Source organism: Protopterus annectens, chromosome 12.part0 (assembly GCF_019279795.1).
Source record: "Protopterus annectens isolate FY-2018-M chromosome 12.part0, PAN1.0, whole genome shotgun sequence".
NCBI lineage: Eukaryota > Metazoa > Chordata > Ceratodontiformes > Protopteridae > Protopterus > Protopterus annectens.
In genome coordinates this window covers 49,239,104-49,263,651 of record NC_056746.1, presented here as the reverse complement: position 1 = coordinate 49,263,651, position 24,548 = coordinate 49,239,104, and the positions used below count along the sequence as shown (strand labels likewise).

Genomic DNA, 24,548 nt, shown 5'->3' with positions numbered 1-24,548 from the left:
TAGTAAGCCAGACAGATTGTACAGGGTTCCTGACTCCCACAAATTCCTTTTTAAAAACCCTACTGCTGACCCTGAAACCATTTCTCAGGGTACCAAGGGCGTTAAGGTCTCTACTGCTAAAAATCCTACACCTTCTGATAGAGACTGCAGGGCGCTGGGTAGATGGGGTAAGAAGATTTACACGTCTGCAACCTTGGCAATCGGGGCTTTAATCTGTCAATTTCATATGCTTAAATATCAACAGCATGTCATGGGTTTACTTAAACAGAAAATTATGTTGATTTCTGACTGTGTAAAATAGAGTTGCAGGATTTATTGCATTCAGCTGAACAAGTTGGAAAACATCCTTTGCAATGTGGTTTTGATTCCTTTGAGGCCATATGCAGGACTGCTGTAACTGGATCCGTGATAAGAAGGCATGCTTGGCTCAGAGCAAAATCTGCCTGACCATGTTAAAGAAAAATTGTTGGGTACTCCTTTACAATAGGACAGTCGATTTGGTAATAATGCAGAAGTAGTTTTGAAAAAGATGGAAGATGAAGCCAAGTCTATGCAAACTGTAAAAGATTTCTTACAAGTACAGCCACCCAGGTTCTGTAGGCACTGGCCTCCAAATCATTGGGCAGAGGCCCAGCAACAAGTCATGTCCCTCATGGATATGGAGCTATTCAGCCAGTCCCAGAAAGGGAAAAGGGACAAGGTTTCTATTCAAGACTTTTCCTGGTACCCAGAAAAGACAAATCATGGCGTCCAATTCTGGACCTCTCCATTCTAAATACATTTCTGGACATTCCAAAATTCAAGATGCTGACCCTTCAACAGTTGCAAGGCAAGGATACCTGGTTGGTAACTCTAGATTTAAGAGGCATACCTGCAAATCCCAATCAGGGAATCTTGCAGAAGATACCTCCGCTTCAGAGCAAGCTATTTGCATTACCAGTTCTCTGCACTGCCCTTTGGCTTATCTGCTGCACCCAGGGTCTTCACAAAGTGCCTGGCACCAGTAGTTTCATTTTGCAAGCAAAGAAATATTCAAATTTATCCATACCTGGACAACTGTCTAATTCAGGCAGAAAGCAAGGACCCTCTTCTAAAACATCTGGCGTTTGTAAAAAGGCTTCTAACTTGTCTAGGGTACACCATAAACGAAAAATCACAACTGGTACCCTCTCAAATTACATTCCTGGGTGCAAGCTTGAATACAGCTGCCCAGATAACTTACCTTACGCCAGAAAAACAAATTCAATTAATGACTTACTTCAAACAGGTGGCCACAAAAACCCAGCAATCTGCAAGACAAATTCTGCAGGCCTTGGGGTTTATGGCCTCCTGCATGCTAATAATTCCATATGCAAGACTGCATATGAGGAAACTTCAATGGTACCTAAAAAGCTTATGGAGTCAGCATTGCCACAGCCTGGTACCAATGATTCCCATCATTCCTTGCCTGCAGCTAGAGTTCCTATGGTGGACATAGGCCTGCCACCAAAACAAAGGACCGTCATTCATTCAACCCCCTGCTGCCAGACTATGGAATTCAGGCTGACTGAGGGCAACCTGCCAGCAGATTACCCAAATGGTAATGACTGCAACAGTGAATGCACTCCAACATCTACGTTTATGGTAAGTGTACACAACTGTACTTTCCTACCAGAGACAGCCTAGAAGCTGCTACCTGGAGTTCTGTACATACTTTCTCCAAGCGTCATTTGCCAATTTTCTCTAGATCCAGAGCTGGCTTTGCCACTGCTGTCTTGCTGGCCCTTGTAGGTGGCCCTAATGCTATATAAACTCCTCCCAGCCGTAGCTTTGGGAATCTACCCAAATGTAATGACTGCAGCAGTGAAACATGAACATAGTACAGGGTTGTACACCTACCATAAATGTAGATGTTAGTGTATTCACTCTTGCAGTCCTGGTTACCCTCCCTCCAGCCCCTGAAGTTTTTCTGGCTATACCTCTACTTTTCTTTACTGTGCTTAAAAGCCTTTTTGTTGTGTTTGCTTTTTGTTGGAGGTATACCTTTGTGTTTTTGTTTATTTGCTCCCCATTAGGGGGGCACCTGACATCTGGGGCAAGAAAAACTGATGTAATGGCGCCTGCTGCATGTTTTATACCCATGACGACCTGACGTTATGGAAGAAGGGACAGCAACCGACTCGGGACCCAAGACTTTGTTAGTCAGGCAGACTGAGGGCAACCTGCCAGCAGATTACCCAAATGTAATGACTGCAACAGTGAATACACTCTAACATTTACATTTATCGTAAGTGTAGACAACTGTACTGTCTTTCTCCCTCCTTAGTGTCCAACCTTTTATACAACTCTTCATATGCATTATCCTTAGCCTTCGCCACCTCTCTTTGCCATGCACCTCATCTCCTTATACTTCGGTCTACTTTCTTCATCTCTTTGACAATCCCACTTCTTTGCCAACCTCTCTGTATACTCTCCTGTACTTCCTCATTCCACCACGTCTCCTTGTCCTTCATCTGTCCAGATGTCATACCAAGCACCTTTCTAGCCGTCTCCCGTACTAGTTCTGCTGTAGTTACCCAGCTATTTGGTAACTCTTCATTGCCTTCCAGTGCCTGTCTTAACTCATCCCTGAACTCCACCTCACAATTGCCCTTTCAATTTCCACCATTTGATACTTGGTGCTGCCCTCACACTCCTCTTCTTGATCACCAGCATCATCCTACAAACCACCATTCTATGCAGCCTAACTACACTTTCCACGATCACCGCTTTACAGTCTCCAATCCCCTTCAAACTGGCCCTCCTACATAAGATGTAATCCACCTGTGTGCATCTTTCTCCACTCTTTTATGTCACCCTATCCTCCTCCCTCTTGTTAAAATAGTATTCTCCACAGCCATGTCCATCCTTTTCGCAAAATCTGCTACCATCTGACCTTTTGCATTCCTCTGTTTTAACACCATACCTACCCATCGCTTCCTCATCCCCCCTGTTCCCTTCACCAACATGCCCATTGAAATCTGCTGCAATCACCACTCTCTCACCCTTGGGTACAGTCATCACCACTTCATCCAACTCGCTCCAAAATGTTTCTTATCCATTGCACACCCAACTTGTGGAGCATATGCACTAACAACATTCATCATTACACCATCAATTTCCATCTTCATAAACATCACTCTATCGGACACTTTTTCACCTCCAAAATACTCCTAGCATACTGTTCCTTCAGGGTAACTCCTACGCCATTTCTCCTCCCATCCACACCATGATAAAACAATTTGAATCCACTTCCGATACACCTAGCCTTGCTCCCCTTCCATCTGGTCTCTTGCACACAAAATATACCAACCTTCCTTCTGTCTTATCTGCTATCTCTCTCCCTGTACCAGTCATACTGCTAACATTCAAAGTTCCGACCCTCACTACCACAGTCCTAGCCCTTCTCTCTTCCTTCGGCCATGCCTTCCATCTCTCCTCCTTAGGCCAACAGTAGCCCAGTTTCCACCAGCACCCTTTTGGCTAACAGTACTGATGGCGTTTGTTAACCCTAGCCTCGACCGATCCGGTATGGAAATATTTATTGGTGTCTGCATTAAGTATTTGGCGAAGTTTTACGCCGGATGCCCTTGACGCAACCCTCCCCATTTATCCTGGCTTGGGACCAGCACAAAGAAATGCACTGGCTTGTGCATCCTCAGTGGCTGTTGGGTAAACCATAAAAAAGTAAGAAATCTGGGAAGCATTTCTGGACTTGTACAGAAAAGAAATTCATGCAATACATGCTTAAGCTCTGAAAGTGAAGCTTGGAGGTATGTGTGCGCACAAGTAGATTTCTGGCATATAAAGGAAAGAATTTTTAATGGAGTGTGTGTGCGTCTCCTTACTTGAGGTTCCAGGTTGAGTCATGTTATAGCGAAGAGTGTTGTGTAGTGAAGGAAAGAGGGCTAGGATTATTTGAAGCTTTCTGTTTCGGTTTTGAAGGAGATTGGGGAGGGGGGATGTTGAGGGAAATATGGTGTGGAACACAGTATGTGGGAGGAATAAAAATTGGTAAAGAAAACTGTATATGAAATGTGGACATTTTAGTTACGGAAATTGTAGATGTTTATACATTAAATGTTGCCATAACTTATTTTAAAGTTGAATCTTAACTTTTTTGACGTGGCAAAAGCTTGTAGAACAGTGTTTTAAGAGTAAATGTTATTTATGGAAAATAAAATTGCTATAAATGTGATGAGTAAAATTTGATTTTATAGAATATATAGAAATATAGATGAGCTGTTGTGAAATTTCATCAATAAAATATTGAATTGTAATTGCGAATGTTTAAGTACTGAATGTGTACGATTAAGTGGAGTGACTTACAAATGTATTCCCTTGTTCTTGATAACTGCAGTGGGATCTCTTGGATCAATCTGAGCTACACATTACCATTTTAGGCAGACATGGTTTGACATGACAGCCAAAGGATGGCACTTTGACGCTGCTCTTGCATGGTCCATATTGGAAAATGTATACAAGTACCTGGCATGTATATTGTTTTTTCTTAAACACAACTGTATGGTGTGCTACTGGATTTAGCCCTGCAAAAGTGTGGCGAGCTTGACTTGTAGGTTTATGGAAGCATCATCCTTTCATCATGAAGCAGGAAGGCATTTATTTGCTCACACATTGTAATTGTTTCATGGAGCTTTTCTGATCTGTCTTGTCTGTCTAATGGAAAATTTCAGACTTGAATATGTGACCTGGTAAAAGGTAACGGGTCTGAGTGAGCATGGAACTGAAGATGTTCTGAATTTTTAACACCGTTTCATAAGTTCGGTGTTTGCTTGCTTAGTTGTGCTCTCTGGCTTGTTAATCTTGTGCCATAAGTGTTTGGAAATGCAAACAATTTTGATATTTAGGGGTGTGCATAGATTGTAGGACTTCTTGGTGCTTGGTTCCAAAGAATGTTTTAATGATTTATCCTAGGTTATTTGGAAGTGGGGTTCTTGTACTAGGGGTAGTTAAAGGTTGGGGAGGATAGTGCTCTTACAAGTTTTGTACTGGTAACTGATTTTGAAAGTGATGTGACCTGTAGAAAATCCCCTAAGGGATGGTGCGCACTTCTGTTTTGCTGCAAAGAATGCTGTTTTACTGTGTAGCATTGGCTGTAAAACACCTGTAGGCCAGCAATGCATACTTGGCCAGTATGGAGGTTCATTATGAGTGTTTAGAACCAAGTTTATGCTTCTAACTTGGCGAGAAGTGTTCTTCCATATGGACATGCTTCTGGAATGTTCGTTTATGCTGTGATTTTGTAATTTAGTATTCATGTATTTGACCGTTTTCTCTCTTCTCTCCTAGGTCTTAGTGGAGCAATGGCTAGTATAAGTGTTCGATCCAGTACTCCAGGCTCTCCCACTCACGTTAGCAGTAGTTCCAACTCTGGCCGTAGGAGAAATGGACTCCATGATGTCGATTTAAACACTTTCATATCAGAAGAAATGGCACTCCATTTGGACAATGGCAGCACTAGGAAGCGTACCTCAGCCCAGTGTGGTGATGTTATCACAGACTCTCCTACCCATAAACGCAATCGACTGATATAAATCTTAGCTTGCCATGCTGCTTAAAGGCCACTGATCCTCAACGTACAGAAGGAAGTTGGAGGCAGTCACAATAACCCTTTCACTTTGACGTGTGAATGCAATAAAGTGTGTTGACAGGAAGTGTGAAGTATTGTAGTGGATGTCTGTAACTGGCTTTTGTAGCCCACGTGATTTGTTTGATAAGATCATGAGTGTGTGAAGTTCTGAGGCTCAAGTCACCTTATTGTGTTCTGTGAAAGGGAAAGGGCAACATATGTTAAAGACTTGCTTCCCCTTTTGTTCCATGCTGTGAGTATTTGGCTTCAGCAAAGATGCCATTTATGTAGTAAACAGTTACCTGAAATGGCATTACAAAACCTGTATGTTTTCTTCCATTTTGCACTTTTTTTTGTAGATTGGTACTGTGTTCAGGGTGTATGAATATTGGATTGTACCCTTTTAGGATGGTTCAGAGGCCCCTCTTTTGTTTGGAAAATATTTGATTTTTTGATTGTGTATTTACTTGTCATTGTAAGACTGTCCATTGGATACACCGTTTTTGCCTCACAGTATCCGAGCACCACTCCTGGTTCCCCATGACCTCTCAGGATTAGGTAGTTGAGACGCGCGCACATTTTCAGGTTCTGTGTTATACACTTGATATGTAATTGAGAGAGTGCAGCTTGCAAAACAGAATAGTCCTGAACACTAAATTGGCACATTGCTAGGTTTGATATAAAGGGTTGGAAGATGGATGCAGGTTACTTAGTGAAGGAAAAGCATTTCAGTAGTGGTCTTAAAAGTGGGGTGGTTATTTTAGGGGGTTTGTTATCCATGTATGACACTGGTTTTATCCACATCATCAAACTGACATGGTGTGTTCAATTAAAAATGTAAAGGAAATCTTGATGGATTGTCATTGCATTTTCTATGACGATTAGATTCTGCAAATTTAAGGAGAATGAAGAGGTTGTTGGAATGTCAGGTTACAGCTTGTAGTTTTCAGTTAACTGTAAATGGAAGTAACATATAGCATTTGTTTGCCAGTCTGATTATGGGAATGCATCAGTTTTTATACAACTCCATTTCAAGGAAAGGTGGTATTTGATTAAGTGCAGTATACAGTGGTGGTAGCACAAGAGTGGTAATTATGTTGGTTACAAAAAAGTGCAGTAGCACTGTATGGAAAATGAATTCAGTAGCTTTCGTGGTAACGCAAGATTGAATCTATTCAACTAAGCGTAAATATCCTAATATATTAACAAAATTGTATATGATTTATAATTTAAGGTTTGTATCTGATCATGTTTTGTTTAAAACAGTAGCCTGTTTGAGATGGTCCAGGTACAGGTATAAACCATTATATTGTTGGCAGAGCTTTGAAAACATTTACACATTTCAGCTTCATGGTCCTTGCATATTCAGTATGTTGCCTCCCCTTTTAATTCATGTTTTGAACTTTTAAAACGAGAAAAAAGCCCTTCCTCTTGACTCAGCCTTTCACTCATGTACTGTTTACATATCGTTAGTTTTGATTTACTTGTGGATTGATGTTGAAGGATTTTGGAATGAGGATTTGTGTGTAACAGGAGACTTGAGTGGCTCATTTCAGTGCATCAGTGTCTAGCTTTTTCATAGTTAAGTCAGATACCGTTTGTAAACCTAAAAAGTTCTGAAAATTCAGCGTGCCATTTTTCAGTAAGTATGTTGTATTGTTAGACCAGCAGTTTCTCCACTTCTGTTCTAAAACTCTTGCATTGTAAATGAAGAACTGAAACAGCACTTGCTACTATTTGAAGATAGATTTGAGCTTTAGGTGTACTACTGCATAAATTGCTGTATTGCATCAGAAGTGACTGCACTACATTTGCAATTAAGGTATTTTCTTTTACCGAGCTGTGGAATTTGAAGTGTCTGTGCTTCTAAAAGCTCGCAGTTACTTTTAAATTGTTCCTTGCTTTTGGAATGCTTGTAAGTGGAGTGTCTTTATCTACACGTTACTTCGTTACTTTGCTTATATCATTACTTTCTAACATTCTTGCTATTTATTTTTTGTTGCTGTAACTTCAGTAACCCAAAATGTCCAGTTAGAGAATTGTGCAGCCATTAGTCTGGTTCTCTGCGTACTTATTTGTGCTTTATAAGCATTTTTGGGAGGGGGTCTTGAGAAATCTTAGTGGCTGCAGGTTTTTATGTGTAGTAATATTTGGCTGAGTATCATTGCCAATTTTGGTACAGGTAAGGTAGCCAAAAGATGCTTCCATTTTGCCCACTCTAACTTTGCTATATAAATGTAAAAATAAAGTTGTATACTTAACCACTTGATTTCCAAGTTTCACTCGGTTTGGCTTTGTTAGAAGAAATTTGTTTCATTGGTTTTGTATGCTGGATTCAACTTTTTCTATATTCCTTGGATAGAGTGAGTAGGCTACTCTTCAAAAATTTGGTTTGCTTTATTGCATGTTTCTTTAAAAAAAAAAAAAAAAAAAAAAAAACTACCCCTCACAAGCAGTGCTAAAAACATTTAACCTGGTATGCCTGCATGTTTGCAACATCAAGACCGATGCTAGTAGGCATTAGAATTGTTTGGCCAGTAACATTTTCTCCCATGCCATGGAACCTCATTCTGTAAAAAGGACCATAGGCCCACATCTCTGCAGAAATTTGATGCACTCAGATTGGGTGAGAAAATATCTAGGCTGGTCTCTGAACAATTTTGACAAATGATTGTGTGGTTGGTCTGTACCAGCTGATGTTGATTTGAGTGTGGGAGCCAGTGAGAGACTTCCTTGGTTCATAGGAGTGGCCTTAGAGCTCTTACAAGCCTAGACATGTTAATTCCAAGTTTCCCTGTCTGTCCTTTATTGAATGTATTTTGCAGAACTAGTCTATGGTCAACACCAACGCCCCTTGGCCATGAGTGGCACCCCTGCAGTGAATTTGCAGTCTCCCATCTATTTGTCCAGGTTATGCTTGAATACTCAGTAGCTGTGCTTCACTTGATTTGGAAGCTTGTTCCAGAGGAATGTCCGTCTTTGGGAGACCCCTCTCTCCACCATTTTCTGTTAATGGCACAGGCTAGGTCAAGATTCCTAGAACGAGTGACTCTTGTGCCATTAGATGTGTGTATGTGAAGCATAACCATCAGGGCAGGGTCACAGACTACCCAGTTCCCTGTACTCAAACTTGGTCTCAGTCACTGCCCCGAGGGCATTTTGAAATTATCTTTAATATAGAATTTGAATTTGTCAAATGATCACATTTTTCACTTTTTTATACAGTGTGTTATTGGTACACATGGAGATGTCTTGTATGTGTTCATATTCTCTTTTTGAACGTCCTCTCTTCCCAACATAACTTGGGCAAGAGGCATACATAAGGAAACTACACCTTTGGACTGACGGTTACTATCATGTAATTTCACAGTGGTACTGGGGTCCCCCCCCCCATTGTAACTTTCTCCCTCAAAAATAAAAGGGTGGTGTATACAATGACCACATTTCCTTATGCCTTTCCTTGCATTCTTTTCCCAGCCTCTATCAAGGTGGTTGTCCAACATCCCTTTTAAGTTGTGGGCTGCCTTTAAAAAAAAAAAATCTTTAAATTGGTGAGTAAACTGTAAACGTTTGTATTTGAATTCAAAATTTTCATAAATTCATTTAGGCCTTTTCCACAGAATAAATGTATCTAGGAAACGTCAATATGTTCAATACTTCTAAAGCTCTAAATTAAACAAGAACATTTCCCAGTGGGTCAAAACCAAATTAGCATAAATGGGGGCTTATGCCTGCATAGCAACACCTTTGTGTCTAAATATTTCCCCTTCGTAAAAGACAAAATTGTCTAAAATTAACTCCATAAAATCCATCACTAGATGGATATCTACCTTGTAGGAACCAGCACCTTAAAAGTCTTTCATGAAAAATCGTAACACGTGAGTTTTAGGTAAATATATAAACGGGTCTTTAATATTATGTAAAACAAAAGTCATAGATATGGGGCAGAGCAAAGCAGAATAAAATGCATCTAGTCACAGTCAACGTAAAGGTAGTCCAAGATAATCCAAAAATTCAAAGGTAGACCAAATAAAATTTATTCAAGGGTGTCCAGACATAAAAGTAAGTGCGTTTGCTTGGTAAGCTTCATCAGACAATAATTTTTTTTTTTTTTTTGTCTGATGAAGCTTACCAAGCGAAAGCGTTTACTTTTATGTCTGGACACCCTTGAATAAATTTTATTTGGTCTACCTTTGAATTTTTGGATTATCTTGGACTACCTTTACGTTAACTGTGACTATATGCATTTTATTCTGCTTCGCTCTGCCCCATATCTATGACTTTTGTTTTACATATCCTGTTTTGCTGTATAAGGTCTTTAATATTGGTAGTTTGGCTTATGTCAAGGCGACTTAGTCCCAGCAATCTTTTAGAAGATGTTTGAACTATACATTCTTTTTAATATCCTATTGATAGACAGCTTGGGTTTTCGCCATCTTTGTGTATCTTCGGAATATCAGAGAGCTTTGGTATTCTGGGTGCAGAATTGCTCAGTTTGTGAATGTCTGGTGGTAATCAACCTTGGGGAAAGATCTAGTAATTGTAAATCAATCTTTTTGTAGGCAATGTTTGACATTGTGTGTGGTGTCATTCAAAACCTCTGACATTTTAGTAACATCAAAAATAACCACCCCCCACATTTGTCTAGTTTCATAACCCTGATGATCTTCTTGTTTCACTGTTGGAGTCATCACACTTGGGTTTTCCTGCCAGGGGTAGCAGTCAGTCAGCCAGAATACCAGAGACTTAGTATTTCTGCGTCGGTTGCTGTCACTTCAGGACTGACGTCAGGTCATCAGGGGTATAAAAACAGGCATCCGATGCCATTACACCAGTCTTGCTTGCCAAGGAACCCGAAGCAGAAGCAGTTTGCACGAGTGCTGGTTGGCCACTACCTGAGTTTTCGTTTCTGAAATTGAATCATCCTGAAGTCTTCTAAAGCCAAGTACCCAACAATTGTCTCGCCTGTGGAAAGCAAATACCACATCGAGATTTCCATTCTTACTGCATCACCTGATGATCTTCGTGTTTCACTGTTGCAGTCATTACATTTGGGTAATCTGCTGGCAGGTTGCCCTCAGTTGGCCTGAATTCCAAAGTCTTGGGTCCTGCGTCGGTTACTGTCTCCTCTACCATGATGTCAGGTCGTCAGGGGTATAAAGCATGCAGCCAACGCATTTTCTTCAGTCTTTCTTGCCGCGCGGTGCCTGAAGCAGAAGCATTTCGCAAGTGCCGGTTGGCCGACTTCTGAAATATTCGAGTTTTGAGTTTCAGAACCCAAGTCTTCACTAAAGCTAAGTACCCCGTTGGGGAAACTTTTTTTCTTGCTTTTTACCGATGTCAGAAAAAGTTAATTGTATTACTTGTGGGAAGCAAATACCTCATAAAGATTTCCATTTATACTGTGTTCCTTGTCTAGGCCCTGATCACAACGTGCCTGGCTGTCGGTTTTGTGGTAGATTTAACCAACTCACTATTAAGCGTTAGTATATTTTTGCATCTCTGTGTTTTGGAAACAGATTTAACTACCCAGAAATGTCATTGGATAGCAATCCGACTACCGGAGTACATAAAAAATGCAAAGAAAAGGACAGAGAGAGGCAGTCGAGATCCAAAACAGACTAAGTTTCTAAGCCAGTCGCTGGTACTCTGAGGCGCTTTCGCAGCTCCTGCTACCTTCGAGTCGCAGGCCTATACTGACACCCATGTGGAGTCTGGCATGCCGCAAGTTACTCAAGGTATTGGACCAACGGATGTATCTCCCTCGGATGGGTCCGGAGCCGCTGAGCAGGCACTGGCTTCTTAGGGTGTATTCAGACCTCAACATTTTTATATCAAACCGAAAGCTGCAAAACCTAAGGCAAAGACACCTTCTAAAACTAAAAAAACGACGCCTGAGCCATGTGCACAGGCCTCTATGCCTAAAAAACAGATCAAAATGGCTGAAGACCTTATTACCTTGATCAGGGGCCTAGGCAAGACACTGACTGAATCTTCAGATCAGGTTTCTATTTCTTCTGATTCTTCTTCTGATCCGGAATTATCTTTACCTCCCTATGAGGATTCTGATGCTGAGGAGTCTATTCCATCTGCATCTCTTCCTGAGGATTATTCATTTGGAGAAACCTTGCATACTTTGAGGGAGCATTTTCACTGGGAGAGTCGAGACTTCTCAGTCAAAAAAGGCGCTCAGGGATTTCCTCCTCCCTCAGCACAAACCTTTAGCCATTCCCCCTGTTTTAGACATTGTGGATGATCTTTTTTCAGAGTAAAGCCTGACCCCTGACTCCTTACCTCCGGCTCCCAGTAAGCCTGACCGGTATTACAGGGTCCCTGACTCTCATAAATTTTTATTTAGAAATTCTGCTGCTGATCCTGAAACGGTTTCACAGGGTCCTAAGGGAGTTAAGGCCTCAACAGCAAAAAACCCTACCCCCTCCGGAGATTCAAGGGCACTGGACAGATGGGGGAAAAAAGGTTTATACATCTGCAACCTTGGCAATCAAGGCCTTAAACTGTCAATTTCATATGCTTAAATACCAACAACACATTCTGGGATTGCTGAAACAAAGTGTTGAATGTTAAGTTGTTAATCTCGCCTTCATTCTTGCTGGATGGGTTCGGAGCCGATCCTCTGCTCCAACTGGGCCGCTTACTAAAGCTCGAGAGCTTATTTTACCAGCTCGAGGCAACCCTATATCCCATGATGCTAGGCGATAACTCCCCAGATCTCATTTGCCGCTTTCGCTTGCGAGGTGTGTATTTTTACCGGCTCCTGGTAAGTCTCTCTCTCCCTATATATATATATATATATATATATATATATATATATATATATATATATATATATAGTGTTCAGTCACCCTTTTGAGTTGATTTTTCACCCAGTTTTTTCAATAGTTAGCAACTACCGTTAACATTTTTATTATTTTATAGTTTTTTGAGTGTGTTTTTCTCTTACCTTTGTGACCCCTCGACACTTATGTTGAAGGAACAAAGGAATCTAAGGTCTCAGGCTTTAAGAAGTGTGATTCGTGCTGTCAGAAAATGTCTGACAGACGGTCACACTTCTTGTTTATTGCCTGGGACCCCTGCACCTGCAGGACTCTTGTTCTGTATGTCATGCATTCAGTCCAAGAGTCCTGCAGGAGCAAACTTATACTGAGGGGCTTGTTAAAGCCCGAGGGCTCCCCGACTAAGTCTGTGTCGGGGAGGCCCTCTAAACCAGCAAAACCGTCGGCTCCAAGTACTAAGCCTTTGGCTGCTGTCTCCTTGTCTGTGCGTAGATAGGCTCCGGCTGGAGCCGATCCCTTTGTCAGGTTCCGGTCTCGGCACCACTCGGTGCCGATACCTCTGAGTCAGTGCATTCACTGTCTGCTCCGGCTGGAGCCGTGTCCTCGGCTCCTTTGGCTCCATCTAAGAAGAGGTCAAGAACCCCTTCATTGGAGTCCATCCATTCGGCTCTGAGATCTCCCCTGCTCTCGGAGCGGAGCCATCGGAGCCGATCTTCTCGGTCGTCCAGACTTTCAGATCACGACCTTGAGAGAGTGGTAAGTAGGCTGTTAGTCTCAGGCATTGGCCCAGATGATCTCTAGCCCGTCTCATCAGACAGTAGCTATTACGACTCCACCTAATTTTCATTCTACTCTCCCTCAGAGTTCGGAGCCGGAGCTCCTCTGAGCCGTGACTGTTGTGGCGTCGGAGCCGATACCTCCCCCTTCGGCTCCTTAGTCTTCCGCTCCGATCTCCTCCTTGATGCCTTCATTGGACAGATCCGGGCGCCTGATCTCTCTCGTCTGCTCCGAGGGGGCGAGTGGCATCGGACCATTGTCTGATCCCATTCTCCCTCTTGGAGCGTCGGCGCTGGTGAGCTCGGCCCCGACATTGGCCTCGGAGCCTTCCCTGTCGGTGCGGCCCGGGGTTCCTACCTCTTCGGAGCGGGGGCCCCCTGGCCTTTCTGATAGGGGAGCCTTCGAGGTGATGAGCGTACTAGCCCCAGGGCATAGTCAATGTTCAGCTCCATCAGCTTCTCCCACTACAGTGCCTGCTGATCTCTTCCCACTCTTGCTCCCAGACCCAGAGATCCAACGCCTCAGGTTTCCCCACTGGGAATTTCTTCCTCTTCCGAGGCTTCTGACTTGTCAGCGGAGCCTCCGCATAAGTGGACATGTAAGAGGAAGCATGTGGACTCCCCTGAGTCCATTGCATCTGACACCGACTTGGATGAGTCTGAGGGATCCCCAAAGTCCCCCTCTGAGGATGTCTTTCTCAGACATCCTAGAAATCCTAAAGCAGAGGGGGAACTGGTCTTCCCTTAATCCAACTGGTCTTCCCTTAATCCTTCCGAGGACGAGTCGGTGTACCTGGAGGCGTTTGGTTCTCGACCCTTCACCTCCTGGGTGTGTCAGCCTTTCGACCCCCTTATGGAAGTAGTGGCCCCGGATTCGGTGGAACCCACCCCTCGGAGGCAATCTAAATTCATCACAGCACCAGTTGACAAGCAATTCCTAACAAAAGGTGTACCGGCGGATGCCATGGTGGTGGCTGCAGCCACCAAGAAGGAACTAGCTGATCCTTCAGTACCTATCCATCCTCCTAAGGATTTTAGGACCATGGATAGGTACGGTAAGCGGATGTTTTCTTCAGCGATCTTTGCCATGCGGTCGCTGGATTACTTGTGTCACTTCACCCTCCTTCAGAGAGATATTCTCAAAGAGTTGGGAGAAGTCTTACAGGATCCATCAGCTGCTGGGTCCCAGGATAAAATAAACTCACAGCTTGGAACCCTGAACTCGATTGTTAACTCCTCCATGCGTCTAATTTCATATGCAGCCGATGGAGCGAGTAGGGTCGCGGGCACAGGAGTAGCCTTAAGGCGTCACGCTTGGATGCAGCTGTGTAATTTCGTGGACCCTTTTGATTGTTCGGCTTTGTTCAGACCTCAAGTGAAAGACACCTTGACCAGATGCGAACAAGATGGCAAGACTCTTTCTGCCGTAGGAGTCAGTTTCTCCACCCCTTCAAGACCATACCCTAAGGGTCAGAAGGGTGGGAAAATGTGGTTCTGCAAATCTCAAGGAGTCACGCCTGACGCAAGAGGTCAGTTTACCCCCAGAGGCAGAGGGAGTAACAACAACAGACGCCGCCCTAGGGGCAGAGGGGTTCTGCAGAACCAGGGTAGCAGGGAGCCTCTCTCTGACAAACCCTTCCAGCATCCCTGAGATGTTGCCTGATTGTCCACCTTCGGAGGCAGTCGGGGGAAGATTGTCGCTGTACCCAATAGCCTGGCTTTCCCTTACTCAGGACAAATGGGTACAGTCGATCATATCCGAGGGTTACAAAATTCCCTTTATCCAAACCCCAATTCAGCAAAAGGGAACCCTTCCAGACGTTCCACCCGGTCTACGGGAACTAGCAGTATCAGAAATATCAAAACTACTAGCAAAAAGAGCCATCCAGCCAGTTCCAGCAGACCAACTAGGGATCCGGAATCTACTCAAGGTTCTTTTTGGTACCGAAAAAGACCGGGGACTGGAGACCAGTATTAGATCTCAGCAAACTAAACAAGTTTGTAAAGAGAACAAGATTCCGGATGGTCACGCTACAGTCCATTCTGCCCTTTCTGGGCAAGGACAATTGGATGTGCTCTGTGGACCTTCAGGATGCGTACTATCACATCAAAATTCACAGGCACTCCAGAAGGTTTCTCTGCTTTCGGCTGGGGGCCAGTCACTACCAGTTCAGAGCCCTGCCCTTTGGTCTCACTACAGCCCCCAGAGTGTTCACCAAATGTATGGCAGCGGTTACGGCTCACCTGAGATAGTAAGGATTCCAGGTGTTTCCATATCTAGATGACTGGCTCCTCACTGCCACCACCAGGCATCAACTTCTCCAAGCCAGAACTTACACCATTCACATTTGCAGAGGGCTAGGAATCTGTATAAATTTCGAAAAGTCTGCCTTGTTGCCTTGTCCGTCTATTACCTTTATAGGCGCCAACTTGAACACCGTACAACTTTCACCAAAGTTAACAGATCAAAGGGTCTTAGATATTCAAAACCATGTCCATGTTCTTCAGAGCAACAAAATTCAGGCCAGGTATGTCCTGAAAGGTATTGGGTCTTATGGCGGCCGCCATAACACTTCTTCCCCTTGCACGTTTTTACATGCGTCTTCTACAGTGGATGCTTTTCGCCCAATGGTCTCTTCAGCAACTCCCCATCCACCACAAGATCATGGTAACTCCAACTTGCAAAAGTCATCTGTCCTGGTGGATATTGTCCCCTCAAGTCCATCAAGGCAGACCCTTTGTTCCTCCTCCCCCGGTTGCCACGGTGACATCGGACGTCTCCCTGATCGGGTGGGGGGGGTGCATTTTCAGGGCTGGATGGTCCATGGCACTTGGCAACCTTTCAAACGCCACTTGCACTTAAATGTCCTAGAGATGAGAGCAGTGCTTTTAACGTTGCAAGCCCGCCACGACTCTCTTCCCCTAGGAACTATTGCAATCCAAACGGACAATATGTCCGTAGTGTGGTATATCAACAAGCAAGGCGGAACCAAGTCCTATCCCCTGTGTCGAGAGGCACTCAGACTTTGGCAATGGGCGATCTCCTCTCAGCGTTTTCTGATAGCAACGTATATCCCCGGGAAGTCCAACATCATAGCGGACAGGTTGAGCAGAGCTATACTCATGCCACACGAGTGGTCTCTCAAACAATCGATAGCGGAAGAGATTTTTCAGAAGTGGGGCCTTCCTTGCTGCGATCTTTTTGCTACACCCCAAAACAGCAAATTCCTCTACTACTTCACCCTCTTCCCCCTTCCAGGCCATCCCGTCAGAGACGCTCTAGTCCAAGATTGGCCTCTGGGGACTTCTCTATGCCTTTCCACCCTTTCTTCTAATCCCACAAGTAATTCAGAAAGCAACCGCCTTGAGAGCCAAGTTGATTCTCATTGCCCCTTATTGGCCTCGACAGATATGGTTTCCGTTCCTACATCATCATCTTTTGGTACAGCCTTGGCATCTGGACCCAGCTCCAGATCTGTTGACCCATCAGTCGGGGCAGCTGCACCAATCCCTACATTCTCTCAACCTCACTGCTTGGTTGCTCCACTTCCGTCCTTAGCCAGGCTTCCTATGATTTCTAATCCCGTCCGGGATATCATAGTAGCTTCCCTTAAATCTTCCACCAGAAGGATTTACACTAGTAAATGGAAACGTTTCTCCTTCGGGCAAAGGCAAGAAATATAGATCCCTTTACTGCCCCAATTCATTCGGTCTTAGACTTCCTAGCCAAAATTTTTCATTCAGGGTCTTCTGCCTCTACAGTAAAGGTTCAGTTGGCAGCCATATCGAATTTTCATACAGGCTTATCGTACCACATGTCCAGTAAGCTTTGCAAAGCTTTCCTTAAAGGTTTATATTTACTTAAGCCTCCGATCAAAGACCCTCCACCTCAGTGGGATCTTAATTTAGTCTTAACATCCTTGATCCCCCCCCCCCTTTGAACCTGCGGTCTCCTGTTCATTGAAATTTCTTTCCTGGAAGACACTCTTCCTAGTCGCCATTACTTCTAGGAGAGTATCTGAGCTTCACGTCCTCTGCATTCGTCCTCCCTACTTAATCTTCCATAAAGACAGAGTTTCTCTAAGGACTAATCCATCCTTCTTACCCAGGGTGGCTTCGCAGACCAATTTAAATCAATCAATTGATCTCCCAGTTTTTTCCCAAACTATACTAATAGAGCGGAGCAAAAGCTACATTATCTAGATGCCCACCGCCAGCTCCGGTACTATTTGGATAGAACCAAACAAATAAGGAAGTCTGATCGACTGTTTTTATCGTACGCAGAAAATAAGAAAGGCCTTCCTGTTTCTAAGGTAACCCTATCTAGGTGGCTGTCTTCTGTGATTACATCTATTTATCAACTCAGAGGCAGGGAATTGACTTCTAAGCCAAAAGCCCATTCAACTAGAGCACTAGCTACATCTACAGCTTTTCAAGCTAGACTACCAATAGACACTGTCTGTGCGGCAGCCACATGGGCCTCTCCTCATACCTTTGTTTCTCATTACAAATTGGACATGGCCTCCAGGGACAGAGCAACATTTGGTTCCACCATTCTTAAGAGTCTATTCCACTGAGCCACCCAGGATGAAGGTGCTAGGGACGCGGTCCCATCCAGCAAGAATGAAGGCGAGATTGACAACTTAACAATGAGAAGTTATGTACCTACCATAACGTTCCATGTTAGTTGTCTTCTCTTGCCTTCTTTCTTGCGTCCCACCCACCATCCACCTAGCCTGGACAGACGAGAAGATCTTCCCTTCCTTGAAGGGTCCTTTTATTCCCTTGTTCACCATCTAGGTGTCCTAGGATATATGTAGTGTAGATAACTACCTTTGGGGGTTTTTATCCCTCTTCCTCCTCCTTCCAGTTGGAGGATTTTGTTTTATTGGCCTATGCTAGGTTTTTCAGCTTCCAAACGAGATCTGGGGAGTTATCGCCTAGCATCATGGGATATAGGGTTGCCTCGAGCCGGTAAAATAAGCTCTCGAGCTTTAGTAAGTGGCCGAGTCGGAGCCGAGGATCGGCTCCGAACCCATCCAGCAAGAAAGGAGAGAAGACAACTAACATGGAACATTATGGTAGGTACATAACTTCTCATTTCAGAATGTGCAAATAGTAAAGAATTGCAGAAATTATTGCATGCAGCTGAACAAGTTGGAAAGCATACTTTGCAATGTGGTTTTGATTCTTTAGAGGCCTCCTGCAGGGCCGCAGTTACTGGATCTGATTAGAAGACATGCTTGGTTAAAACAACATAGGAACAAAATTTGCCTGATCATGTTGAAGCTAAATTGCTAGATGCCCCTTTACAGCATGATTCTCTGTTTGGTATTAAGCAGAACAGGTTTTAAAGAAAATGGAAGACAAAGCTAAGTCTATGCAAACTGTTAAAAGATTTCTTACAAGTGCAGCCACCTAGATTCATTAGACAGTGGCCTACAAAAAATTGGTCCTTTCCTGTGTCAGAGCTCAAAGGGGCAAATCCAGATGCCCTAAGGGTTCCAGGTACCAGGCACCAGGCTCAAGACTCATACAGGTCAAAGCAATGGGGCGCATCCACCTCCAAATCTGGAGGAGATAAAGCGCAAACCTACAGAAAGCAGTCCCAATGACTTCCCTCTGCCTACACCAAGCACTTATCTTTTGGCAGCGCCTATAGGGGGAAAATTAGCACTTTTTGCTCAAAATTGGCAGTTAACCCAGGACAAGTGGGTACTAAACATCGTATCGCAGGGATATACAGATCCCATTTTTGCACTCTGCCAATGATAAATGGTTGTCCATATCTGCCAAAAAAACATTGGACAGAGGTACAGAAACAGGTTACGTCCCTCATGGATATGGGGGCCATTCAGCCAGTACCAGAACAGGAAAAAGGACAAGGTTTTTACTTGACTGTTCTTGGTATCCAGAAAAGACAAGGCCTGGTGGCCAATACTGGATTTATTGATTTTGAACACATACCTGGACATTCCCAAATTCAAAATGCTCACTTTGCAACAGCTTCTGCCCATGCTGAGCAAGAATGCCTGGTTGGTGACTTTAGACCTAAAAGAGGCATACCTGCATGTCCCAATAAGACAGTCGTGCAGAAGAGACCTCCGATTCAAGGCTGGCTTAATGCATTACCAATTCTCTGCACTGCCCTTTGGCTTATCTTGCGCCCAGGGTCTTTACAAAGTGCCTGGCACCAGTAATTGCATTTTGCAGACAAAGTAGTATTCAAATATATCCTTACTTTGGCGACAGTCTCATTCAAGCAGAGAACAAGGACACTTCTACGACACCTGGCATTTGTGAAAAGGCTTCTAACATGCCTAGGGTACACAAACTAAAATAAATCACAATTGGTACCCTCTCAAAAGATAACATTCCTGGGTGCAAGCTTGAATACAACTGCCTTAGATGGCTTACCTCACGCCAGACAAAGGCAACTGACTACTTCAAACTGATGGCAACAAAAAAACATTCTTCTGCAAGACAAATTCTGCGGGCTCTGGGCTTCATGGCATCCTACTAATTCCATATGCAAGACCTGCATATGAGGAAACTTCAATGGTACCTAAAAAGTTTGAGTCAACAGTCACACACAGTCTGGAAACTGATTCCTCTCATCCCCTGCCTGCAACAGGAGTTTCTGTGGTGGGTAAAGGCCTGTCACCAAAACATGAGATGTCCTTTCACTCTACCCCCTGACAGCCAAACCTTAACAGACTTAGATTATGCCTTAGATGCATTCAGGGCATATGGGCACTAAATCAAATGCATCTACATATCAACCAGAAAGAGATGTTAGCTGTTCAAAATGCCGTAACAGCCTACAAGGACTTAATTCATCCAGGACAACTACTGATGAAGATGGACAACACCACAGTTATGTGGTATATAAACAAGCAAGGGTGCACACACTAATACCCCCTTTGCAGAGTAGCCATGGCACTGTGGGACATAGCTTTGACCTACCAAATAAATTTTCAAGCTCAATTCCTGCCAGGAAACAAAACACACTGGCAGACGATTTAAGCAGAAACCTTCTGGATCCTCACGAGTGGAAACTAAATCCGCAAGTCTTCAGCATGATAGCAGAGAAATGGGGGAGCCCAGACATCGACCGGTTTACCTGTACTCAAAATTATCAACTGAAAAGATTCTGCACTAGGACTTATCACAGACAGGCATGGAAAGTGGATGCCCCATCAGTTTACACCTTTCCTCCTCTGCCTCTTCTACCCAAGGTCCTCTTAAAGGTCAGACAAGAGAAGCCAAAGCTATTAATTGCCCCGGACTGGCCCTGCCAATACTGGTACCCAATCCTAAGGAACTTGTCTCAGTACCCAGCTTGGACTTTGCCTCAAAAACCACAACTACTGTCCCAGCAAAATAATCGGATCTTGCACAGTCAACTACAGACTCTGAACCTGGCAGCATGGCTAATCCTGTAATCATACAGACGACACCTCTCAGTAAAGCTGTGATGGATGTCATTTTGGAAGCCAGAAGGCCTAGGACTAGAAAATCTTATGCTGACAAATGGAAGAGATTCTGTGTGTGGAATCAGGCACAAGGAACTGATGCAGCAAAACTGCATATTCCTCGGATATTACAATACTTAACTGAGATGCTTGACGAAGGCTTATCTTTTTAATCAATCATAATCCATGCCTCTGCCATTTTGGCTCATTACAATACAGAGCCACCAATCTTCTCATCCTTTACTAAAGCAGTATCTTAGAGGAGCCAAAATTTTAAGGCTTCCTAGAAGATCACCATTACCTGCATGGGACCTCAATTGTGTTGGAAAAGCTCACCCTGACTCCATTTGAACCAGCTGCTACCGCTGATATAAAGTTCTTATCATGGAAGACAGCTTTGCTACTAGCAATTACTTCAGCGAGAAGAGTTTGAGCTACAGGCCCTCATGGCTGTAGAGCCTTTTATCATATTTTATCCAGACAGGATGTCTCCGAGGACAAATCCTACTTTTATGCCTAAGGTGGTTTCGAGTGTGGCTCTTAACCAAACAATTCATCTGCCAACTTTTTATCCAAGTCCGCAGAACAAAGGGGAGAGAATTCTGCATTCCTTGGACGTACACAGACAGCTAAGATTCTACTTGAGCAGGACTAAAGCTCTAAGAAAAAGCGAGCAATTACTAGTGTCATATGCTGCAGGATCAGAAGGAAAGGCCATTTCAAAGCAGACAATTTCAAAGTGGATAAGCCATTACATCCGTTTCTGCTACTCACACCATGGCAAACCTGTGCCCAAGGGCATTAGGTCTCACTCCACCAGGGCTGCGGCTACTTCAGCAGCCTTTCTCAGAGGAGTACCAACCAAGGACATTCCAAGTCCAGGGCAGGCTTTGCCACTGCATTGCTGCAGGGCCTTAGTCTCGTCTAATCCTGTTTAGCTCCAGCCTCCCAACCATAGCTTTGGGAGTCCACCCAAATGTAATGATTGCAACAGTGAAACACTTAAGAACATAGCACAGTTGTGTACACTTACCATAAATGTAGATGTTCGAGTGTATTCACTGTTGCAGTCCAGGTTAACCTCCCGCCACCCCCTGTCATTTTACAGTTTTTCCTTTTTCTACAACGTATGTGGTGTATTTGCTTGTAGATGAAGGTAAAGCTTATATTGATGCATGTATGTATATATGTATATATAGATGTGTGTGTGTGTATATGTATATATATCTATATATAGAATATTGCTACCTTTTTGGGGGCAAGAAAAACCAACTAAAATGGCATTGGCTGCATGTTTTATACCCCCGACGACCTGGCATCATGGAAGAGAAGACTGCAACTGACGCTAGACCCAAGACTTTGGAATTCAGGCCGACTGAGGGCAACCCAGCAGATTACCCAAATGTAATGACTGCAACAGTGAATACACACAACATCTACATTCATGGTAAGTGTACACAACTGTACTTTTAGGCCCAGACCACGACGTGCCTCACTGTCTGTTTTGTGCTTTGTTCAAAGCCTGCACTATTCGTTGTCCGGCCCTTATTTGTAGCTAAATACTTTTGTTCTAAATCTCCGTATTCCAAAATGGCTTCAGTAAGTCATCAGACTACCGATCTTAGGAAAAAAAACGTAAGGATAAAGACAGACCCCACAGGTCCAAAACTGTAAACAGTGCTTCTGTTAAGCTAGTCGCCAGTTCGCTGGTACTCTGAGAGGTGCTTTCGCAGCTCCTGATTCCAGCTTCGATGGATTCTCAGGCCACTACCAAGACCTGTTTGGAGTCCAGTATGCCATGAGACTCTTCTTTGACTACAGAACCTGCGGCAGTCTCTACCTTGGATGGGTCTGGAGCCGCTGTGCAGGCACCGGCTTCTGAGGAAGTTCTTCGCATTACTGATATTAAACACAGACTACTTTCGTGTCTTCAGTTCTTTCTAAAACTACTTAATTTCTAAGGCCAAGAGTACGAGCTATGCCTAAAAAAAAACCCAAGCTCAAGTGCCTGCTTCTGTGCCACAATCTCAAATGCTTAAAAATGGCAGAAGACCTGATCATGCTGATTAGGGGAAGCCAGCCTTCCCCTGCTAAAAGGAAAAGACTTGTCCCCCAGCAGCTTTAACTGACAGAGTCCGACTGAGGTTTCTGAATAGGAAGGCATGCCTTTATCTGGCTATGAGGATTCAGAGCATTTCCACTGAGAATGCCAGGATAGTCTTCAGTCCAAAAAGACACTGGGGAATTTTTAGATTTACCACAGCACAGACCCTTAGCTATCCCTCCTGTTCTGGATGTTGTGGATGATTTCTTTATGGAATCCAGTCCAACTCCTGATACTTTGCTCCCTGCTCCAAGGAAACCAGATGGGTACTATAGAGTCTGACTCAAATTTATTTTCAAAAATCTTACTGCTGACCCAGAGGTCATCTCCCAAGGACCTGAAGGAATTAAAGCAACTACAGCTAAGAATCCCACCCCGTTGTGCAGGGATTACCGAGCTTTAGACAGGGTAAAAAAGTATGCACTTCTGCAACTCTAGCCATTAGAATATTTATTTGTCAGTTCCACATGCTGAAATAGCAACATACTATGGAACCTAAGCAAAAATTATCTACCTTTCCTGACTGGAGTAAATAAAGCATTACAGGAGCTTATGCATTCTGCAGGCATATCTTGCAGTGTGGGTTTGACGCCCTCTAGGCATCTTGCAGGGCAGCAGTCACAGGTTCTGTACTTAAAAGGCATGCTTGGCTTAAGGAGCAGACCTTGCCAGACCATGTCGTATCAAAATTATTGGACGCTCCTTTGCACAAGGACAGTCTGGCACCAAAGCAGAAGAGGTTCTAAAAAAGATGGAAGAAAAGACTATGCAGACACAGATTTTTTTGCAAGTGCAGCCTCCAAGATTCAGTAGGCATTGTCCCTCGAAACATTGGTCCTTTCCAGCTCCCTCAAGGCCATCTCAAACTAGACCGAGGGGAAACAGATCCCTCAGATTACAGTCTCAGGATATGCAGAGATCTAAGCAATGGAGTACCTCCACTTCTAATACAGGGAGTGCTAAACCATCCCCTTACGGAAAGAATTCACAGTGACTTCTGTATTCCTCTCCTCACCTCTGCCCAATTGCTTGTGCCCGTAGGAGAAAATTGCCCACCATGCAAAAAACTGGACCTCCATCACCAACGATCGATGGGTCCTCAACATATCCCAGTGGTACAAATTTTATTTCCACTCGCTGCCAACCCCAAAAGGGTTCCCAGACCTTCCTCCAAACCAGTGGGCAGAGGCACAAAACCAAGTTCAGCTCTCCTTTCTCCATAAGGGCAATTCAGCTTGTTCCTGCAGGGTTTTTATTCCAGATTTTTCCTGGTACCCAGAAAAGGGCACCTGGCGCCCAATCTTAGATCTATCCATTGTAAACACCTTCCTGGTGGTACCAAAATTCAAAATGTTCACCCTACAGCAGCTTTTCCCTATGCTGTCCAAAGATGCCTGGTTAGCCACCCTAGACCTAAAGGTAGCCTATCTGCACATCCCCATCAGGGACTCCTACAGGAAATATCTTGGGTTTCTGGGCAGGATCTATGCATTGAGTTCTCTGCACTTCCCTTTGGCTTATCCACTGCTCCCAGAGTATTCACAAAATGCCTGGCTCCAGCCATTACCTATTGCAGACAGAAAGATACAGATATACCCTTATTTGGACAATTGCCTGATTCAGGCAGTCAGGAAGAGGTGTTGCAGCACCTGACATTTGTAAAGGACCTTTTAACCACCCTGGGGTTACACTATCAACGAAAAATCAAAACTAGACCCCAGTCAAAAACTTGTATTCCTGGGAGCAAGCTTGGACACAGCATCCCAGCTGGCATTCCTTACTCTGGATAAA

At 43.9% G+C, this 24,548-nt stretch overlaps 1 protein-coding gene across 2 annotated transcripts in view; it reads left to right on the top strand.

Annotated features, from left to right (window-relative positions):
- Positions 1 to 7,877, top strand: part of CCHR12.PART0H16orf72 (chromosome chr12.part0 C16orf72 homolog) — a 243,709-nt gene extending 235,832 nt beyond the window's left edge. For both annotated transcript variants that reach the window (XM_044089079.1, XM_044089078.1), the window contains exon 4: positions 5,329 to 7,877. In XM_044089079.1, the coding sequence (XP_043945014.1) occupies positions 5,329 to 5,573 (245 nt within the window). In that variant the 3' untranslated portion in view covers positions 5,574 to 7,877. The remainder of the gene's footprint in view (positions 1 to 5,328) is intronic.
- The last annotated feature ends 16,671 nt before the right edge of the window (positions 7,878 to 24,548 follow it).